The 2,545-nt window shown below is 42.5% G+C and overlaps 1 protein-coding gene across 1 annotated transcript in view; it reads right to left on the bottom strand.

The window, feature by feature from the left end:
• LOC112141115 (RNA-binding motif, single-stranded-interacting protein 1) overlaps positions 1-2,248 on the bottom strand; it is a gene marked incomplete at its 3' end in the record, with an annotated part of 2,630 nt that extends 382 nt beyond the window's left edge. Inside the window, 1 exon segment of the mRNA XM_024264170.1 lies at positions 2,163-2,248. Within this exon segment, the coding sequence (XP_024119938.1) occupies positions 2,163-2,216 (54 nt within the window).
• Between the last annotated feature and the right edge of the window lie 297 nt (positions 2,249-2,545).

The following is a 2,545-nucleotide window of genomic DNA, read 5'->3' as shown; positions in this document are numbered from 1 at the left end:
TTCCCAGAAAAAAAAAAAAAAAAGTGGGGGAGGGGTAGATCAGTGCAGACACTTGTTCCAGTGGAAACCATCTGTTGGAAGAGTCAAAGAGTCACAAGACTGTCTCTGCTTCAGGCATTTCCTGCTAAATCCATAGAGAGGCAGGAGAGGAGTGGTGGATGAATGTCTCTTTTTAGCCCTACTCTTTCAAAATCCCACCAACGCCTTTTCTAAAATGCTCTCTCCACGCGGTTCTCCTTCCCTCANAGTAGAGTATAAGTACTGGGTCCTTAATGACCATGCAAAAATGCCATACGCACGTGATACGTATGCGCCGCTGGGACTTTCAAAGAATCTCTACGCAAACTACACACTGATTGTCTAATTTCCTCATATTTAAAGCTATGTTCACAATGCACCTCAGCAATGACAGTTCAAGCGACCACGTTCAACAAAAAGTCTGTGTATACGTGCTTCAGGCTTCCACGTTCGAAACTCTCACATTCACACAACCCTTTTTTAAGGCTCTATGTAGAAAACCCACTGCCACTAAACCAGGTTGAACTTTGACCAATCAGGAACTCGGATTTGGTAGTGATTAACGTTTGAAAATCGATCATGAAAGAGTAATTATTAATAATCGTGGTTTGTGCCCGCCCAGAATTATATGACACCAAGTCTTTCATATATGTGAATAGAAGTGGAAAAGAAAAAGTCTGGAGCAATTTGTACTGTTTTGAAATTTCTCACCAAGACTCTTCCAACTATAGGTGGTGGACAATCCAGTGGAAACGTCATATGCGAAACGTGCGTTCAAGAACGCGATTTTTGCGCAATCTCATGGATTATCCATCTTTTCAAGCCCCCAAACCCTGCGCACTGCGCAGGGTTTGGGGGCTTGAAAAGATGGATAATCCTTATGATATACTTGAGTCTCACCCTTATTAAATTACACATTCAACATACTAATTGAAAATTTTCCTTGTAAATGTAATATAGATATTTAAATATTCTATAGCCCAACCTTCAACTCCGCAACAGTCCACTGAGGGCGTTTCCGAACTTCAGATTACCCGCGTTTCCGAACTTCAGATTACCCAAACCTCATCAGTTGGTGTGCCACGGTCCATGTTGGAGTAATGTCCCTCCCCCTCTTTGGCTACTCTCAAACGTGTGTGCTATAAGCCCATAAAAGAGTGACCCAGTCAGTCTGAAAGCTTCAAGCAGGATTTTTTCTACAAACTCTGCTGAAATTGTGGAATTCATTCCTGCCCTGTTTGAAAACCTGTTCCGTCGGTCTTTGCTTCTGTCACATTCCGGTGATTTCCAGCATAGGTTTGGTCACTTACTGCCACGTTAACAGATCCAGCCTGCTGTCTAACCCACATTTGCTTTTCACAGTTTATTGGAAAGTGGGGGGAAATCTTGCAGGTCTTTCCTGAGCGTGTTCCTGTCTTTTTTTTTGTTTATTTAACCTCACGAGGCTTTGAGCTGCTTCTACAACCCCCCAGGGAAATTAAAGCAGACAACAGGTGTCATGGCAGCACTGGGGAAGCTGCCGCCTTTGTGGAGACAAATGGGACGCTGCAATAACGGAAAAAAACGCTGGGTCATCAGCTGGAAATGGCGGTGAGGTGTTCTACTGGTATAGAAGAGTCTATTATTCCCATAACTTGGGAATCTTAGAGGAAAGTCACGGTTGGCATCGGCGACGAACCAGTAATGAAAACCTTACCAACACAACTATTCCAAATTCATCTGGACTCAGACTCACTCTTCACGGGAAAGAATGATTCACACCAGTGAACTTTTAAGCAACAGTAAGCAGAAACACACACACACACACTTGACTTGTCCTGCTGAAGTGACAACTTTTTCCCAGAATTCCCAATCACACCCTTTAAATGTCAGACTGCATTATGTCAGACAAGCCAGGCCGAAAAATGCATATGATAATCCACTGACACATGCAGCTACTGAACCACTGGGGAATGGTTTAATACTTTACATCGATGGCACCTGTACAGCCCACGCAAAAACTAAAAATACACGTTAATGCACACGTAGGCATTATGACCACAAATACGTATAAAGTGGCAGAGAGATGCAGAGACATAGAATATTTAAACCCTGTTCCTGCTGGTATGACAAGATGTCTCTACAGATAGTGAAAGAGACAGTACCTGGTATGTCGAGACTGGAGACATGTAGGGAGGTATTGCAGGCTGAACAGTCATTATCCTATTAGTCACTGGGTATGGAGGGGAGTAATACCTAGAAAGCAGACAATTTTACCAATATTAATAAAGAAACACACAGTAGCACAAAGTTGATCTTCTTTAAACAAGATAAATACTGTCTTTACACCAGGGATGCTACAATTCTTGGCTTCCCTTGTGTACACAATGGTGTAACCGAGTGTTAACCGTTGGACCAAATCTTGAGGAAAGTGAATTGTTGCATCCCTATGGCATACTTTTGCATATGCTGGCATATATATATATTACACCAGAACTTCACATAGGTGCATTCAGACTGAAAATTCCTTCTGGATTATCGGTAGAAA

The sequence above is a fragment of the Oryzias melastigma genome, unplaced genomic scaffold (genome assembly GCF_002922805.2).
Source record: "Oryzias melastigma strain HK-1 unplaced genomic scaffold, ASM292280v2 sc01759, whole genome shotgun sequence".
Classification (NCBI taxonomy): Eukaryota; Metazoa; Chordata; class Actinopteri; order Beloniformes; family Adrianichthyidae; genus Oryzias; species Oryzias melastigma.
Note: the sequence above shows the minus strand (reverse complement) of the source record. Positions and strands in the feature narration are given on the sequence as shown.